The following is a 16828-nucleotide window of genomic DNA, read 5'->3' as shown; positions in this document are numbered from 1 at the left end:
ATACCATATGAATGCATGTTGTCTTTTTTACTACTGTGACTACCAAAATGTCCCCAATGTGGGACCAATATACAGACTGCTAAATGCAATATAACACGAGCTATGCAATATTTTTTAAACATTATTTATTAATTCTATTTATACTATATTGCACTATTTTTAACTTATTCAAATTGATTGAACAGTTATTTTTCAATAGTTTCCCTTGTTGTAAGCAGTGTCTATTAGTTTGTTGGCATAACACAATCAAAGTTCACCATCATTTTTGAATTAAAAATGATTTCAGTATCCCAACAATCGACTAAATATTCTACACATAAAATAAATAAAGTTAAAAAGTAACACAAACAGTTACACAAAATAAAATAAGATCTGGATCATGCATGTTTTTAATAAATGTATATTGATCACATTTTATACATTTTGATTCAGATAAAAAAGGCAGAAACAACTTTCCACTTGATCACAGTATAAGAGTATAAAGAAAGTACAAAATGGTCTAAAAAAAACAATTCACAAACTGGTCTAAATAATCCGCCTTTTGTATAAAAAAAAACAACATAGCATAGTTTGGTAACAACGACAAACAAATACAAGAAATCTTATTGCATACTTAAGGAGGCAAAACTTCTCCCCTCGTCAGTGACTTTTAGTGTGTTTTAGTTCTCCTAATTTTGGTCGTGTGCGTCTTTAAAGTGGATCCATCAGTCATCAAAAGTGAACATTATTGTAGTATTATTAGTGAACGTATCTAATACAGTTTGAGTGAATAAAAAAAATCCCTTAAGTACTTCCTATGAGCTAAAACTCTACTAGCTAACCTGAGACACAGAGTATAACACAGTATTTATCACCATAAAGATCCATGTAACATTCTCCCAGTAACAGTTTAACTAAAGGTAACATGTTTTGACATTAAGGCTATTTTTTTTAAATTAAAAAAGGTCCTTTTTTCCCCTCCACATATAAACATAGTTTATTTGGGTTTGCGGACGGTGTTCACAGCTGTGTTGGCCCAGTCTCCAAGAGAGTGCGACAGGTTTGAAGCTCGACGGCTGAGGTTTGAACAGCTGAGTTTACCGCTGGGATCCAGTTTCCTCATCACCGCTCCTCCTCGGCTGCTGCTGCAGAGAAAACAACGACGTTAGAGAAACTCGTGCTCTTAGAAAGAAACAGACGACCGTTAGTAATTGTGAGTTAAAGCCATTATTTTAACAGGATTTTTGGCATTAAAACATTATCTTATCGTTCATTACCCGAGATAAATGTAAGTCCATAAAATCAAACATAAATACAATTTTAATCAGACATTAATGTCAGTGTGTCTGATATCAAATTAAAAATAAGGAAATAAAGTCTAAAAAAAATAAAAAGAAGCAAGAATTAAAACAGTTAATGAACAATCGTATTCCAATAAAAAATGCAATTATCAATACATAGTGTAATTTTCCCCCCATTATTCAGTTTATAAAGTAAAGTTCAATCTTTTTATTTTACAATTCATCTAGAATATTGTTTAGTTGGCAATAAAATTAAAATAAATGCAATGTACAAAGGAAATCTATATGAAATAGAAATTTAATTTGGGTTTCAGGAAAGAATAAAAATAAATAAATAAATCATAATATTAAAAAAAAGAAATCTCATTTATTGACATAGTTTACACTAAAAGTACACACCAAAGTAAAGTCTGTTTATTTTATGTTAAGTTTGTCTCGGGATATAGTTTTATTGACAGACAAAATAAAAAGTGTGCGATGAGATGATGACTGATATTTATTCTAGTGATGGTCTCACGAAGCAGTGTCATTATTTCCACAGTCCACTAGATGGCGGTCTCTGCACTAGTTTCCTTTGTTTTGAACATCTTTTCTCATGAAACATCGCATCATTTTTAAACTGATGGCGCCACCTACTGACCTCTAAACAACATGACACTGTTTCATGAAGCTTCATCAACACATCACTAATTTATACTAAATAAAACAGCATCTAAATATTAAACAGAATCTCAAAAATAACAAATGTTGGAGCCAAGAATAAAATCCGTAAAGAAACAAACTTCTTTGAATACAAATTAAATTATATATATATATATATATGTATATATATATATATATATAGGCTTATTTATTTACAAATCTATTTACTATAGTAAAATCAATTCCTATTGTAGTTTGTCTCATTGACAAACCTAGAATCATAAAAATATATATGAATTAAATGTTCTTGTTTGTCTAGATAACCAAATAAAAAAAGTTAGTTACAGATACAGCCTCTACAAATGCATCCAGGGATGTGGTTCGTTCATGCAGCAACATGCACATATTAATCCAGGACTGTCATACATGTTGAGCATTGACAACATTGAATAATCCATTTAAATAGTACCTGCTGTTCTATTCCATAATTTGGCAGTAGCTGAACTTTTTCCTGTTCATGAAGGAAAGTGATCAAATTCAATAAGACAAATAAAAAAGAATCCAGACCAGGGTCACGTCTCAACAGTTTGGAGGGGCCACCAAGACAGGAAGTGATGCAAACACATTCCTTCAGCCACTCAAGCACATATTTGGACCGTCATCCAACGCTCATACGACCCCTCCCTCCCTGTGTCTCCCCCTTATCCCCCTGTTTCTGCAGACATCAGGCTTCATTTTGAACGGAGGCGGGAAGAATGTGTGTGGGGGAGGGGGAGGAAATCTGTGCTTCAAACTGAGATTAGATGGGGAGGAGGGCTGGGTCATGAGAGTGGACGTCAAGAGTATTTGAAAAAGAAAAAATCTAACGGTTTTCCAATGTGACACACAGGCTTCATTCATACACCATCTTTTTTTTTTTGAATACATGAAGAAAAGAGGATCTATTCACCTGTTGTCTCTGCAAATAAACTCCTCGAATGTCTTGGACAGATGTTTGAGCCTCCTGAGTCCACTGGACACGCTCTCCAGATCCTGGTCAAACTTTCTACCGACACAAAAATAAAAAACACCAATGAAACGTCGGTATCTTCAAGAGTGGAGTGCAGCACCTACAGTCTCTGGTTCTGGGTGTTGGGCGACGCGAACGGGCTCCGCAGCGCAGCCATGCGGACCAGCTGCCTCCGACCTCCTCCGGTTCGGACCCCTCGGACGGCGGACTCCGGGGTCTTTGCGGCCGGGGTTCGTCGCGGTGTGCCACCGGCTCTCGGGGTGCGTCTCGGGGTTGCGCCGCGAGCGGGTGTCCGTCTTGGGGTGGTGCCGCGAGCGGGTGTCCGTCTTGGGGTGGCGCCGCGAGCGGGTGTCCGTCTCGGGGTGCGAGAAGTGCAGGCGCCGTTGACTACTTCGTCGCAGCTCTTACCGGGAGTCTGTACCAGACAGTCGTCCCGTGAAACCTCTCTGTTCCTCTGGAGCTTCTGCAAGAAATTAAATCAGGAATGTGATACATTTTCTTAACATTTCGCATCTGTTACTTTAGTCAAACAGATTTTTTGGTTTTGTACATCATCAATGTACATAGAAGTCAACTGACTAAACCGAATTCAAACATTTTCCTGTATTCTAACAATTTTCAGTTATAATCAAACCATTTTTAATATAATCAAACAATTTAACTATAATCAAGCAATTTTCGACTGCAATTCTAACTATTTTCTACTAAAATCAAACCATTTTGTACTAAAATCAAACCATTTTCAACTATAATGAAACAATTTTCAACTAAAATCTAACAATTTTCAACTATAATCAAACAATTTCCAACTGCAATCAAACAATTTTCTACTAAAATCAAACAATTTTTAATATAATCAAACAATTTTCAACTATAATCCAACAATTTTTTAACTTATATAAAACATTTTTCAACCATAATTAAACCATTTTTTAAATAATCAAACAATTTTCAACTGCAATCAAACTATTTTCTACTAAAATCCAACAATTTTTAATATAATCAAACAATTTACGAACTATAATCAAACAATTTTCAACTATGATCAAACAATTTTCTACTAAAATCAAACAATTTTTAATATAATCAAACAATTTTCAACTATAATCAAACTATTTTCTACTAAAATCAAACAATTTTCAACTGTCATCAAACACCTTCACTGTAAAATGTATATAAATGTTATTTTTTACCTGGTAAACTTCAGTGATGGAGTTGCGAGCGCTGCGACTAAGTTTACGGACGGCGCCTCCTTTAGGTTTCTTCTGTTGTGCTTCTTCCCACGTCGGGTTCTCGGGGAGCGAGTTGGTCTGAACGCTGCGCAGCGGAAGACGCTTCCTCAGAGTCATCCTCATGGAGTTGAGCGAGGAAGAGGAGCGCATCTTGCGGAAACGATCCGGAGCCTCGGGGGAACATTCGGCGTCGTCCGACTCGTCCAGCGTCGTGTGAGCTCGCCACACTCCCACCACCGCTTTCCCGACCCCGTCCATCATGATTGAACCGACCTGGAGTGAGCAGAGAGTGACTTAGGATTCTGTTTTGAAGTGGAGGAAGGAGCTGATATGTTGATGAAAATTAAAATTCTGTGAACAGTAACTCCCTCCATTTATCTCTCACTAGATTGTTTTCTACAGAAAATGAAAAAAAAACATGCATATAATAAAATAAAAATCCTTTCTTTAATAAATACAATTGCCTTTTAGAAAACTGAAAACATTATTTTACTACACTTGTGTTGTGTTACAATATGCATAATGACTTTATTATTATTACAATTATGTTTAAGGCTTGACCCAATTCACGTATTGTATCACCAGATTTGTGTAAATACACACACCTACTTATACTTCTAGAGGAAAAAAAATTGTTAAAAAAAGGAATTCAAAAAAGTATACAAGACAGAAATATTGGGGAGTTCTATGGTTGTGTAGTGGATTATTATAATACTTATTGTGTAACGGATTAGTATACATTTTTAACAATATCCACTAGAGACTTAGGTGGCAAAAATATGTAGAATTATTAAGAGATAAGTAAGAAAAAGTAAAGGTTACTATAGGTTTTAAATTCTTCTTTTTGTTTAGTAGTTTATGTTGTCGTTTATCTTTCAATTTTACATGGATTATTAGGTACAATTAAATATAATCACTTATATGGTACTATTTGGATTCACAAAAGACATGAAATGTCGTGATAACCAGCAGAAGGGATCATAAATAGTGTCTTTTGAGTTTCAAAAAGACGAGGATCCCTGAAAGAGATGGAACTATAGGCAGAAAACAAGGGAACAGCTTGAGATCCCAGTCAAAGTCTGGGGAGCCATTGTTTTCATTGTGCTATCGAACCCAGCCCTGTTTCTCACACACACACACACACACAATAGACAGTCAACACGAGAGCGCGTTCAACACTTTTAGTTTCGCTTAAAGTGACATTAAAGATCATTTAACTTAAACTTTATCGTTTATAAATAACAACACGACAGCGTCATCGCGATTTAAATTGCTAACAGGTGACAACAACACACATGCTAACACGCTAGCATTTAATAAAAAAGATAACTTTAGGACAACAAGCGTTGTTTATTGAGGGTTTATTGTTGTTAACTTACTTATTTGTAGTTGTTATATAACGCGTGTTTTCTCGCTGCTGCTGCCTTTTCTCTTCTTCTCGTCTTCTCTTCTGTCGTTTGAATTTGGCGGCGAAGGAAGAACAACCACGCCCTGAGCGCGGAGTTGATGACGTCATCAACATGTTCCCTCCCCGCGCTCGTACTTTCGTTATGATGTATGATTTTATTTATATTTTTTAGTAAGTACAGACATACAGAACACATACAAAAACATTAATAATAAATACAAACAAACTACGACGTGTATTAGGGCCAGTCAAATCATTTTATTTTCTTACATTAAGGTCGCATGAAAATCATTTATTACGAGATTAAAGTCGTTTAAAATACATTTTAGGTTAAAGTCATACAAAACCATTTATTACGAGATTCAAATCGCATGAAAATAATTTATAACGAGATTAAAATGTAAAATGTATTGATGATAAGAAATACTATATGTACAACAATAAAACACAAATTAAGATATATTTTAATAAATTGTCTGACTGATGTTGGCAGAAACGAGGGGAAGAATCTCTCCCTCCTGCAGCTATGAATGAATAAATAAACAATTATTGTTTTGACGTCCTGTTATTTACCCAGTGAAGCTTTAAAAAAAAAAAAATCAGCTCAAAAAAGATTAAAAGTTCTTGCTCCTTTTTCATTTTATTAAAAAAAATCGTTTCATTTAGGCTCTGTTTCTTTGATTAAAAAAAAAAAGTATTTTCACTTTGTCTTGTATTATCTTGACCTTTAAAGTATGTATTTTATTGAATATTGTTTTGATTGTTTAAGTGCTTTGTGACCCTGGTCTGGAAAAGCACTATATAAATACAAATTACTTACTTACTTACTATTGAATTTTGTATAATATACATTAGGACATATATCAAGATGACCAAGCTGTTTTGGTTTATCCCTGCAGTGGTCAGTAGCTGAGTTACAACCATACTTAGGTTCATGCAGTGGTGGGCGATTAAATTACCCCATTACCAAATTACCCCATTTGTACAGGGACTGTTGTGATTTAATAAGAAAATATAAATACATTTTTAATAGGGATCAAGTGGAATACATGGATGAAAGTTTGAATAATTCAGTTAATTTCAAGGTACAAACTGTTCTTTATATTACGTGATTTTGATGATGAAGTTCTGAAAATCAAATTTTCTTGTGTTTTAAATTTTTGTCAAATATAAATGTTTTTAAATAGAAGTTGGTCTCTTCCTTGGTAATGTATAACTGCAGATTTACACACCACAGGCGTTCTTATAAAACACAATGTCCTTTTTAGTTTTATATGAACCCGTTAAGTATTGTTTTATTACGAAAAACATTAAAACGCAGACCTTGAACCCATCATTTTAAGTAAATGTGTAACACAATTTTAACAAGCTTCAACAGAAATGTAGAGTCAGGAGTTCGTAAGAGGATAAGAACAACCAATGAACGAAGAATTATTTTAAAAGTCCTTTATTTAACGCATAAAACATCTTTACAAAAAGTAAGAATACAGTTTTTTCCTCCATCACAGTCAGAACACTAGCATTGGAAGATGATTACAAGGTGAATGACACAGTAAATGAAGATATTTTGATCAAAATGAACAAGAAAAAATATGTTTCTAACCATAAATAACTTACTTTATAATATTAAATATAAATTGTGAATATCTAGCGAACTATATAACAAGACTGAGTGAAATATACGTTGTTTTTCCAAAGAAAAAGCCAGTTTTTGACTGCTTTAAACATTAATACACAGATGCAATTTAACCAAATAAAACCGTATTTCAATTGCTGGAAATCAATACTTAGAAGATAGAATTATGACGACTCTTGCTGTTCCTATTAGGCAAACTATATAATTGAATATTGTCAATATGAATAGTTTGATGTCTCGTTCCTCTCAACAAGCAGAGAGTATTCCATAAATGTCTGAAATTGTATTAGAAAACAAGGCAATGACGATACTTATGTTTTATACTATTAAGTTAAGTGAACGTTTTAATTCGTTCGAGGAATCGTCCCAAACGATTAATTTTGTGGAAGGATCAGGTGACTGGGTTACAGTCGTCGATGCTTCTCATTTGCAGCACTGTTGAAACAAGAGGAACAAACAGAAAGTTAAATCAAAGATGGAAGTAAATGCCGTGTGATGCTGAATCTGTAAACTGAAATACTTGAAACTATTAGTATTCAAAGTAAAAATGAGTGGAAACAGTTGATATGATAATATAAAGACAAAAAGACTGATGTGAAAACATTGAAATAAAGTGAAAAAGTAAGTAAGTAAGTAATTGTTTATTTGTATAGCGCTTTTCCAGACCAGGGTCACAAAGCGTTTAAACAATTAAAACAATATTCAATAAAGTATATACTTTAAAGATCAAGATAAAACTGATAACACAACAGGAGTTCCAGAAAATCAAGGAAAAGCCTGAACAAATAAAAACGTCTTAAGATGTTTCTTAAAGGAGTCAGTTGAGGAAAAGGAAAAAAGAAGAAAGAGAATAAGAAGAAAAAGAAGTAAAATTTGTAGTAGAAGTAGTAGTAGAATTAGTAGTAAAAGTATAAGTATAAGTAGTAGTAGAATTAGAAGTAAAAGAATAAGTAGTAGTAGAATTAGTAGTAAAAGTATAAGTATAAGTAGTAGTAGAATTAGAAGTAAAATAATAAGTAGTAGTAGAATTAGTACTAAAAGTATAAGTAGTAGTAGAATTAGTAGTAAAAGTAGTAATATAATTCGCAGTACAAGTATAATTAGGAGTGTAAGTATAATTAGTAAATGCAGAACTAAAATTAGTAGTAGAAGAAGTAGTAGAATTAATAGTAAAGGTATAAGTACAGAGTAGTAGAGTTATTAGTAGAAGTATAATAAGTAGTAGAAGTAGTACTAGAAGTAGAAGAAGTAGTAAAGCAGTAGTATTAGTAGTAGTAAGTAGACAAAAGTGTTTTTAAAGTAGAATGAAGTTTCTAGGTGTGAGTACATAAAATTACCTGAAGGTCAAAGTGGTAGGAGTTGAAACATAAGTTGAAGAGTTTTTCTATTCAAGTAAATGAGGGGAAAAAGGTAGACAAAGAGGAATGAAAGAAAGATTTGAAGAGATAAAAGAAAGATAGAACACAGCCGCCATTTCGGGAACGAGCAGAATTGTTAAAAGTTTGAACGGTTCAAATCAGATAACATTTTTAGGAGGAGACACGAAACAAAGTTTAAGTCAGTAGAGAAAAAAGTGGATCTCAATAGTGTGATGTCTTCAGCATTCACACAATGATGCCTTCAGCATTCACACAATGAGGCCTTCCGCATTCACGCAACGATGCCTTCAGCATTCACTCAATGATGCCTTCAGCATTCACAAAATGATGCCTTCAGCATTCACTCAATGATGCCTTCAGCATTCACGCAACGATGCCTTCAGCATTCACACAACGATGCCTTCAGCATTCACGCAATGATGCCTTCAGCACTCACACAATGATGCCTTCACACAATGATGCCTTCAGCATTCACTCAACGATGCCTTCAGCATTCACACAACGATGCCTTCAGCATTCACACAACGATGCCTTCAGCATTCACGCAATGATGCCTTCAGCATTCACTCAATGATGCCTTCAGCAGTCACGCAACGATGCCTTCAGCATTCACACAATAATACCTTCAGCATTCACTCAACGATGCCTTCAGCATTCACGCAATGATGCCTTCAGCATTCACTCAATGATGCCTTCAGCATTCACAAAATGATGCCTTCAGCATTCACACAACGATGCCTTCAGCATTCACACAACGATACCTTCAGCATTCACGCAATGATGCCTTCAGCATTCATGCAATGATGCCTTCAGCATTCACGCAATGATGCCTTCAGCATTCATGCAATGATGCCTTCAGCATTCACGCAAGTATGCCTTCAGCATTCACGCAATGATGCCTTCAGCATTCACGCAACGATGCCTTCAGCATTCACACAATGATGCCTTCAGCATTCACTCAATGATACCTTCAGCATTCACTCAATGATGCCTTCAGCATTCACAAAATGATGCCTTCAGCATTCACAAAATGATGCCTTCAGCATTCACAAAATGATGCCTTCAGCATTCACACAACGATGCCTTCAGCATTCACACAACGATGCCTTCAGCATTCACGCAACGATGCCTTCAGCATTCACGCAATGATGCCTTCAGCATTCACACAACAATGCCTTCAGCATTCACACAATAAATCACATTTTGCCGTATGGTCCTCACCTGTGCGATCGAACGCCAGCGAGTCAAAGCGGCGAGAATGGCGGTGAGACAGACGACCACGACCCCTGCTATGATGGCCATCAGTGGGAACGTGTTCCGATCTGTGGGAGGAAAAACTATCAACTACTGGAAAGGACTTGAATCGAAGGGTTTGGTGGACCGACCTGCGACCGTGACCTTGAACGACCTCCTGGACGTGCCGTACATGGGCGACGTCACCGTGCACTGGTAGGCGCCGGCGTGCAGACCCCTCTGGGCGACGCCCGTGGACAGGACGCTCGTGACGCCGTCGTTGGTCACGGAGAAGCCGGACGCCTCCAGGTCCACGACGCTCCCGTTCAGGGTCCAGGTCACGGAGGAGACCGGAGGGTTGGCTTGGATGCTGCAGCTCAAGGTCAGACCCCCGTCCTCCTCCACCGTGAGCTCCTGGGACGAGGACAGAGACGGAGCATCTAGAGCAGACGTAGATGTAGAGTCAAATATAGACTGGATGATTCTGGAGCATTAATGGAGGAGAAAGTTTAAATCATTGATTTGAACGTTTCAGAAAATAAAACCTTTTTTAAATAAAACTTTATGAAAATGTCTTTTAAGCATTTAATTATTTTTTAATGATTTAATTAAAATAGGTCTAGATTGAAAGGTTTGCATTAAAAATAATTAAAAATAAAAGTAATTAAATAGTTTCTATATTGAATTGAATAATTTCTTCATTTTTAACCGTTTAAACGTGTCTTCTCTGGGTCAAGGTGACCCGAAAACAAATGTCTTTGTGGTATCCCTAGTGTTGTCTATGGGTCAAGGTGACCTGAAAACAAATGTCTTTGTGGTATCCCTATTGTTGTCTCTTGGTCAAGGTGACCCGAAAACAAATGTCTTTGTGGTATCCCTTGTGTTGTCTCTGGGTCAAGGTGACCCGAAAACAAATCTCTTTGTTGTATCCCTAGTGTTGTCTATGGGTCAAGGTGACCTGAAAACAAATGTCTTTGTGGTATCCCTACTGTTGTCTCTTGGTCAAGGTGACCCGAAAACAAATGTCTTTGTGGTATCCCTTGTGTTGTCTCTGGGTCAAGGTGACCCGAAAACAAATGTCTTTGTGGTAGGTCAAGGTGACCCGAAAACAAACGTGTTCGTGGTATCCCTTGTGTTATCTCAGGGTCAAGGTGACCCGGAGGACCGAGAAAAACACAAAAAGATAACCAAATTCTGTTCTGTCTTATGGCACTATTATACCAATATATAGGAACCTCCTTATACCAATATATATATATATATATTTTATTTTGCAACAAATACAACGCTGAAAAAAGCCTAAAAAACCACAGCATTTTAATAAAAGATTCAACATTTTTAATTCTAAATACAATCATTCAATATTCAGAGACTGATACACCTCCATAAAAAAGATCTTTAGACTAAAACTACACAAAAACATAGTTATTCCTACAGTGTCTCCGACTCACATGTGACGTTGAGCGTGACGGCGTCCTCCGTGGTCGTGTCTCCTCTCACGTGGCAGGAGAAAACGACACCGTCGTCGCTAGTGGTTACGGGCGAAACGCAGACGCTGCTGTTCCCGAGCTTGTTGCCCTCCTGCAGCCTGACCACGAGTCCGTCCCTGAGCCAGACCAGCTCGGCCCCGGGGGCCCCCAGGCCGCTGCACAGCAGGGAGACGGTGGAGTTCACCTCCGTCTGGATGAAGCCGAGGCCGTCGTTTCCAGGAACCGACGTGATCTCCACTGTGTCGGGAGAGGAATCAGGATTAGAAACGTCTACTGGGAAATGAATCACCTTCTTTTGAAACTCACAGGATGAGACGGAGCTGGAGATCAGCAGCAGGTGGAAGATGACAGTGACCAGCTCCATTTTTTTAAATCTGCACATGAGAAATCATATGAAAAAACTGTTAAAAAGTCCTTATTTAGTCAAGTTTATTTAAATAAAGTATGCAGCTTCTACAAACTCTGAAAAATTGTGGCCCTTTGACCGTATTTATGTGGCTCTTATGAGGTCAAAGATCATGTTGAAACTAACTATTTTATTTTTTATTTACTTTAATAACTTGTTTCTAAATGTGACTATAGGGTTTTTGTTCTCTTTATTTAAGTCCACTTTTGTTCTTTTTGAGCGAGTGAATATTAAAAAAAATGACCATTATATCAGATTAAAAGAAAATATATACAATTGGGAAAAAAAAGCATATTTATAATGATTTTAATACTTTATATTATACTTTCCGCTCTTTTATTTTTGCTTGAGGAAATGACTCCATTGAGTTTCTATTAAAAAAAGACTGAACAAAACAAATTACATAATATTTTGTTCACTAAAAATTAGTTTTATAAAATGCACTTGATAATGTTGTTTTGCTCTAAAGTCGTCATAAAATTGGGTTTTAAACAACATGTCCCGATACGTGGTTTAGTTATTCTCTTTTTAATGCGCTCTCTGTCGTTATAGATGTGACGACCTTTAACCCCAGCACTTTCCAAGATGTTGAAAAAATTAAAAAAATGAATCTTACAATTCTAATAAAATTATAAACGACAGATTACGACACGTTAATTAAGAAACGCCGAGAGAAATTTGGGTGATTACCTTTTTTTTTATATAGTTTCTCTTGTGTGAATACAATACTTTGTACGTTTTATCTTAATTTTAGTTGGTTTTCCACACTTTGAAAGTTTTAACATTAGAATTAAACTCTTTTACAACTTAAATGTCACATATAAAATCAGAAAATGGTAAAACGTTAACCAAAATTCAATATAAATAGTTATAACTATAACATTTTTAAGTACAAATATTCCAAAATCACAAAAATATAGATATTAAAACAATGGTTTGCCGTTGTAGTTACATATTATAAACACAAAATCAATCAAAAATATTAAATAATTCAAAAACAATTAACTTCTTAAATTGATGGTTAACAAAACAAACACAAGTTATATATTCATGAGATAACGTCTTCAGCACTTACATTGAATAATCCTGCAGGTGGTTGTGAAGTTCCTGCGTCAGCTCGCTCTGTCTTTTATACTCATAGTCATTTTTTATAACTTCCTCCACTGTTTCTGTGGCGGGTGAGTAAGACGTTCCAACACCCTTTGATTCATCCCCTCCCTGCTTCTTTTATTGATTTGTGACACGCCATCGTGCCGACAGTAAATGTCAAGGATGAACATTTATGTCAATCACAAAAGAAATACCTCAAGGACAAAAGGTGTTTGGGTTTGAGAAAACTTCCTCTGTTCATCGCTAGAGGGAGACATTCATCAACCAATCGTTTAAATACTTACTGTTTTTAACTCGATTTGAGACTTCAATTTATATCAAACCACAAAGAAAAAAGACTATATAACAATAAAACTGAAGTCACTCAGTTTCTTTGGAAAATCTTGACAAAAATCTTTATTTTTATCAAAACATCACAAGATGCTAATAATAACAATAAAGGAAGATACATAGTACTCACATGTGTTCACTTCAGTTCACTTGAAGGAGACAAATAACTCTAGTAAAAAGTAAGTAGTGGAGAAAGTTACTGGACGGTTGGGTCAGGGATCATTTAGTAACACATAAACTGGAGGTTAACTAGCTTCCACAGGGTTCCCGCCTACTATACAACTCAAACTAGTCTCAAATGCTTTTCTGAGCTTAGCTTAGTCTATCTTAGCTTAGCTGAGTTTAGTTTAGTTTAGTTTAGTTTAGTTTAGTTTAGTTTAGTTTAGTTTAGTTTAGTTTAGTTTAGTTTGGTTTAGCTTAGTCTATCTTAGCTTAGCTGAGTTTAGTTTAGTTTAGTTTAGTTTAGTTTAGTTTAGTTTAGTTTAGTTTAGTTTAGTTTAGTTTAGTTTAGCTTAGTCTATCTTAGCTTAGCTGAGCTTAGTTTAGTTTATTTTAGCTTAGCTTAGTTTAGAGTAGTCTATTTTAGCTAAGATGAGCTTAGTTTGGTTTATTTTTACCTTAGCTTAGTTTAGCTTAGTCTATTTTAGCTGAGCTTAGCTTAGTCTATCTTAGTTTAGCTTAGCTTAGCTTAGCTTAGCTTAGTTTAGCTTATCTTATCTTATTTTACACTATCGATTGAATGAATGAATGAATAAGTCGTTTATTTCGTTTATTCATGAGATAACGTCTTCAGCACTTATTGAATCATCCTGCAGGTGGTTCTGAAGTTCCTGCGTCAGCTCGCTCTGTCTTATACTCTGTCATTTTTTTTATAACTTCCTCCACTGTTTCTGTCGCGGGTGAGTAAGATTAAACAAAGTACGTTTGTTTTAATCTAATGTCTTTTAGATTAGCTAAATTTAGTTAAGTTTATTTTTTATTTTAGCTTAGTTTAGCTTAGTCTATCTTAGCTTAGCTGATCTTAGTTTATTTTATTTTTTATCTTAGCTTAGTCTAACTTGGCTTAGCTAAGCTTAGTTAGATTTATATTAGCTTAGTTTAGCATAGTCTATTTTAGATTAGCTGAGCTTGGTTAAGTTTATTTTTTATTTTAGCTTAGTTTAGCTTAGTCTATCTTAGCTTAACTGAGCTTATTTTATTTTATTTTTATTTTAGCTAAGTCTAACTTGGCTTAGCTAAGCTTAGTTAGATTTATATTAGCTTAGTATAGCTTAGTCTATTTTAGATTAGCTGAGCTTGGTTAAATTCATTTTTTATTTTAGCTTAGTTTAGCTTAGTTTAGTTTAGTTGTATGTGAAGTTTGGTTCACATACACACATTTCGATATGTTATCTAAGAGACAAAGTCCACTTCAATAATTTGGTATGTTGAGATGTTCCGGAGATAAAGGTCTAACAGAATTTGTGGTATTTATTACAGATCATATTTTGGCTTACTTTTCCCGGAATGTGATTAAAGGTTTTCCAGTTTCGGCAAAGATTGAATGATGAGAATCACGAAGGAAACTGACGGCAGGATTTCGTAAGTTCCAGGCACAGGTCACTACAAAACAAAAGTATGTCTTTGCTGATAGAGGTTTGTGGGTCAGATTATGTGTCCGGAGATGTAGAAGGAAGGTCACCAACTGTGAGGTCAGTGTTGGACGTAACTGACTTCTTTTAGAATCTTGTAAACGGGTCAAAGCGAGTCATCAACGTCTGCCAGGACCTCAAGGGAACCTTGATAATGAACACATCAGGTCAGGCAGTTTAAAACAGAATTTTTAAACCACATCCACCATTTTAAAGTCATTTAAAGTAATTATTTGATTTAAACCATATTAATTCAAGTTTCAAATACATTATTTAAAAAAAGAAACAGCTACATTTTAAGATGCAATTTGATTAAAAACGCAATTTTTAAACCATAATAAGTTTTTATTATTTGCAATTGTTATTATTAACTTTATTAACAATTGCAAATGTATTATTTTATATTATAAAAGTAACCGTTATATTTGTTTAAACACTGCATTTTTGTGTAAAACATGTTAATAATGTCAAATGTATTATTTTATATTATTATTATTATGACGACATTTGATTCGTGACCGCATTTGGACATGATTTTTGTTATTATTATTATTATTATTATTATTATTATTATTATTATTATTATTATTATTATATTAAGTATTATATTAATGAAAGAAACTGAAAACCAACCTGGATTTTCATCATTGTGTCGAACTGACCATTTCGTAACCTGAGTTATGGCACATTTCTACGACAAAGAAAAGGTTGTGATTGATTAAACTCGCAGAACTGACCTTTTTCTCAGGATTCGTAACCGCTAATCAATGAAGGGTTTCAACATGTAATGTAATTATCCATATTCTCCTATTCTAGCAGCAAAGAAGGCTGTTCAAACCAGCCAGTGTTTGAGTTGATGTTCACATGGCTGTTATGAAATCCTCTGTGGGGGTGATTTCATAATAACGTAAGGGTTTTATAAAAAAAGGCAAAAAAAAAACACGTGGAATAAGAAAACTAACTTCATTACGGTTAGCCTGCTGAAGAACATTAAATGATGTATCTTGAGATAAGGAATTGTCGGCATATTTCACATGTTAATATAAAATAATTTTTGTTACTCCTGCTATTTATCGGTGGTCTCTGAACGCAGCACGGTTCTGCTACCATTTATTTATGTTTCTGCTGAATAAACTTGAGATCCAAGTGGTTCGAGAGCGAGTCAACTGGACTGTGTAGAGTTCTTGGAAGACATCTAACTTCTCATCTAAGATATAGCTAAGATATCTTAAAAATGCGTTGGGGCGAAGTCGCCAGTTATGCTGACGATGCACCGATCTCACGGGGTAAAACGAGTGTTAAGCTAAAGGCAAAAGCTCTAGATATACCGTTTGATCTGCGTTTCTACCCTCAGCTATAAGTAGGGAAGTAAGTTAGTAACAGTTACTTGTAAGTGCCTTTTTAGACCAGGGTTACAAGGTGCTTGAACAATCAAAAGCAATACACAAACTATAAAAGGCCAAGACATAAGACAGACACAGGAGTCCCAGAAAATCAGGGAAAAGCCTGAACAAATAAAATTGTCTTAAGATGTTTCTTAAAGGAGTCAGTAGATCATCAAACACAGAGATGGTTCCAAAGCTTAGGAGCAACAGTCTGGAAGGATTTCTCTCCTCTGGTCCTGAAGTGTGTTCAGGAACCATCAGTAGATTCTGATCCACAGACCTCAGAGCCCGAGCTGGGGTGTAAGTCTGGATCAGATCAGTGATGGAAGGTCTGACCATGAATAGATCTGAAAGTAAGAACCAGAATTTTAAAATTGATCCTGAAAGAAACTGGCAGCCAGTGAAGAGTTTTAAGGATCGGGGAAATGTGAGTTCTTCTACTAGAGCGGATCAGAATTCTCGCTGCAGAGTTTTGTACGAACTGCAAGCGAGACAGACCTTCTTGTTTAGACACCAAAATAAACTGTTACAATAGTCTAAAAGAGACTGGAACAAACGCATGGATTATAAACTCCAGATCGTGTTGTGACACCATTTACTTATGGTAACGATTAGTTGGTAGTTACTGAAAGAACAGGACCGCGGGTAGAACCGATG

The 16828-nt window shown here is 35.4% G+C and overlaps 2 protein-coding genes across 3 annotated transcripts; both read right to left on the bottom strand.

Moving 5' to 3' along the window:
* Window positions 1–247: 247 nt before the first annotated feature.
* pimreg (PICALM interacting mitotic regulator) lies at window positions 248–5655 on the bottom strand. Of its 2 annotated transcripts, none has more exons than XM_087807438.1 (5): window positions 5543–5655; window positions 4125–4436; window positions 3036–3394; window positions 2872–2967; window positions 248–1124 (listed from the first exon to the last, which is right to left on the bottom strand). In XM_087807438.1, the coding sequence occupies exons 2-5, from the start codon at window positions 4422–4424 to the stop codon at window positions 977–979; spliced, it is 903 nt and encodes a 300-aa protein (XP_087663564.1). In that variant the 5' UTR covers window positions 4425–4436; window positions 5543–5655; the 3' UTR covers window positions 248–976. The 2 variants fall into 2 exon arrangements, with proteins under 2 accessions (XP_087663564.1, XP_087663565.1); XM_087807439.1 differs by having other exon boundaries at window positions 248–1121.
* Window positions 5656–7284: 1629 nt separating this feature from the next.
* On the bottom strand, window positions 7285–13066 carry tmigd1 (transmembrane and immunoglobulin domain containing 1). The gene is made up of 6 exons (XM_087808112.1): window positions 13020–13066; window positions 11616–11683; window positions 11271–11546; window positions 9972–10259; window positions 9808–9908; window positions 7285–7642 (listed from the first exon to the last, which is right to left on the bottom strand). Exons 1-6 carry the CDS (start codon window positions 13064–13066, stop codon window positions 7631–7633), a joined length of 792 nt encoding a protein of 263 aa, XP_087664238.1. The 3' UTR covers window positions 7285–7630.
* Window positions 13067–16828: the final 3762 nt, after the last annotated feature.

Source organism: Callionymus lyra, chromosome 14 (genome assembly GCF_982586985.1).
Source record: "Callionymus lyra chromosome 14, fCalLyr1.hap1.1, whole genome shotgun sequence".
Classification (NCBI taxonomy): Eukaryota; Metazoa; Chordata; class Actinopteri; order Syngnathiformes; family Callionymidae; genus Callionymus; species Callionymus lyra.
The sequence above is the reverse complement of the archived record's forward strand: the minus strand, read 5'-3'. Positions and strand labels throughout refer to the sequence as shown.